General features: G+C 37.6%; 1 protein-coding gene across 4 annotated transcripts in view; it reads right to left on the minus strand.

Annotated features, from left to right (window-relative positions):
- Positions 1-938: 938 nt before the first annotated feature.
- The window catches only part of CCDC14 (coiled-coil domain containing 14), a 47,359-nt gene continuing 45,587 nt past the window's right edge, over positions 939-2,710 (minus strand). For all 4 annotated transcript variants that reach the window (XM_069064961.1, XM_069064960.1, XM_069064959.1 and 1 more), the window contains exon 13: positions 939-2,334. In XM_069064961.1, the coding sequence (XP_068921062.1) occupies positions 1,350-2,334 (985 nt within the window). In that variant the 3' untranslated portion in view covers positions 939-1,349. The remainder of the gene's footprint in view (positions 2,335-2,710) is intronic.

Consider the following 2,710-nt stretch of genomic DNA (forward strand, 5'->3'; position numbering starts at 1 on the left):
GATTAGAAATATATATATATATATATGTCTCTATATAAGGGTATGCAGGCATATGAATACATGTGAATGTGTGTATATACGTTTACAGGTATACATAGATAGAGGGCACGGGACCAATTTAACAGGAAGGGATGATACTTAAAAGGTGAAATTAAGAGGTGAGAGGAATATAATGAGAGGAGATGGGGAGAGACAGAGTGGGGCAAACTATCTCATACAGAAGAGGCAAGGGAAAATGGTTACAATGGAGGGGAAGAATAGGAAGGCAAAAGGGAATAGGTCAACCTTATTCCTATTGAATCTGGCTTGAGAAGGGAGGGAAATACACACTAAATAGGGGATCTCACCCTCCAGGAGAATAGGGGGGGAAGAGGATGTGAGGGGGGATGATGGAAGGGAGGGCAGGCTGGGGGGGAGGGAAGTTGGAAGCACCCACTTTTGAAAAGGGACAGGATCAAAGTAGAGAATAGAACAAGTGGGAGGTGGGATAGGAGGAAGGGAAAAATAGTCAGTCTTTTACAATACATCTACTATGTTATTGTTTTGCATTAGCCACACATGTACAACCTATACTGAACTGCTTGTCCCCCCAGTGGGGGTGGGTGGCGGGGGGGGAAGGGAATGAATCTGGAATTGAAAGTTTTAAAATCAAATATTCAAATATATATGTGTGTGTGTGTGTGTATATTATTATTAATACCATCTTACATGTAATTAAGAAAAAAGATATACAGGCACTGAGGCATAGAGATCCACTGGAAAAGTTGAAACGGGTATGGGAGAAAATATGGGAGAGAGAAGATTGGAGGTGGGGATATCCTGTGGGACTGCTGTTTTGGGGGGATGGGTGGGGGAAAAACGGGGAGAAAATTTGTAACTCAAAATCTGGCGGAAACGAATGATGTAAATCAGCAGTTAATAAAGCATTTAAATTAAAATTAAAAAAAAAAAGAAAATGTATTCTTAATGGTCACCAATGACAGACATATTTACCAAGTCTAATGGAATTTCTTCAGTTCTCATTTTTCTTACTCCAAAAATAAGGGTATATTTGAATTTAATCATTTAACAGCTAAATGCTGGACACAATTCACAAACCTCTCCTAGACAACTAGGATACTTGTTCCCTAAAATACTAACTCTTCAAGATGACATACTTCACAAATTTCATAGTGTGAATTTAATGAAATAATACATTTAGTTTATTCCACTGATAAGTTAATTCTACCCATAATTTAAACTAATATAAAACACTCATTATAAAGACACTCCAAAAACAGAGCATAAAGTATCAAAATATTCTGCAACAAAGGAAGAACAGACACACTCAGTTTTGTTATCTTTTAGATTCATTTCTTCAGCATGCCAGTCTGTAAAGTTTTTTGTAGCCTAGTTATGTTGGCATCCAATGCTGCAAGGTCATTTCTGAAGTCCTGTTCATCATGTGAAGTGAATGAGGAGAGGGAAGACACACTCCAGTCGGACATTCTTGACATTAAATCAGAATTTAAAAAGCTGTAATCACAGAGAGCGCTGTTTTTTAACAGAGAAGTGGCAGTTTGACATGTCAAGGTATTACAATGACCTGTAGACTTGTCCACAAAGTTGGTAGGGATCTTACTGATTGCGTCCTTTATTTTCATTAGGAGCTGTTCATCTTCTACATTAACTTCCCTTATCTTTTCAGATACAGCTTGTGTTTCACTCTTCAGAGAGGACATATTAGGGAACTTTTCCAAACTTGCCTTTGTATCCTCTGAGGACACAAATAAAGAGATGGGCTTAAGAAACTCATTTGGTTTTGCGGAACCAGGAATTCCACCGTTGCCAGATAGTTCAGAGTTAGAGACAATATTCTGTGGCAAAGCACTTATTCTTTCAGGGGTGGATTTCTTTTTAGAGGAGCTTACAGCAAACGGGAGGTAAATTGTCTCATCATTCAGTCTGGATTCATCATCTATTAAAGTGTCCGTCTCACTCCCTACTTCTGAAAGTATCTTTGAATGATATGATGGAGTTCCAAGGTCTAACTCATTAGCTGAACCTGGGGGTTTGTGTTTAAAGACTTCAGGTTTTAAGAAATTTTCATAAGGCACAACTGGTACTTTCCCTTTTCGATATTCTTTTAAAAATGGTGATTCTGTGTGAGTATACATTTGGTCGTTTTCTAACTTTTTAAGGTGACTAGTGGAATATCGAGGTGGAGATTGTTTATGCTGTAGGTGTCTTTCGTGAATGTCTAGAAGGGATCTGGTAAGCATTTTGTCAGGCTTATAGAGAGTGTTGTCCACACTGAGGTTTGTGAGGAGTTGTGTCATGTTGTTCTGCAAAGTTCTGTTGGGAGAAATTTAGCATATTAGTTATATTTACTGGCCAATGTAAATTGTTCCTTTGGCAATAGCTCACTTCTGTTTTGAATAAAATATCACAGATGGCTTAGGTTTAATCTGGACTGCACGGAATAATTTACCCCAGATACTTTAACCACCTGCACAGGTTAAAAGTATTAAAGGAAAACACCAAATTTCTAGAATGTTCTTGACTTTGCATAAAGTAAATGATTTTATGACAAGAAAACCTCAAATGCAACATTTTCATGTAAAAATAGATTCAGAAAATAATCTCTTGTAAAATGTGAATCCATAGAAATGTGTATATTTTACACACACACACACACACACACACACACACACACACACACACACACACA

This window comes from Petaurus breviceps, unplaced genomic scaffold (genome assembly GCF_028583685.1).
Source record: "Petaurus breviceps papuanus isolate PSGF00001 unplaced genomic scaffold, PetGlider_PUasm1.0 90654, whole genome shotgun sequence".
NCBI lineage: Eukaryota > Metazoa > Chordata > Mammalia > Diprotodontia > Petauridae > Petaurus > Petaurus breviceps.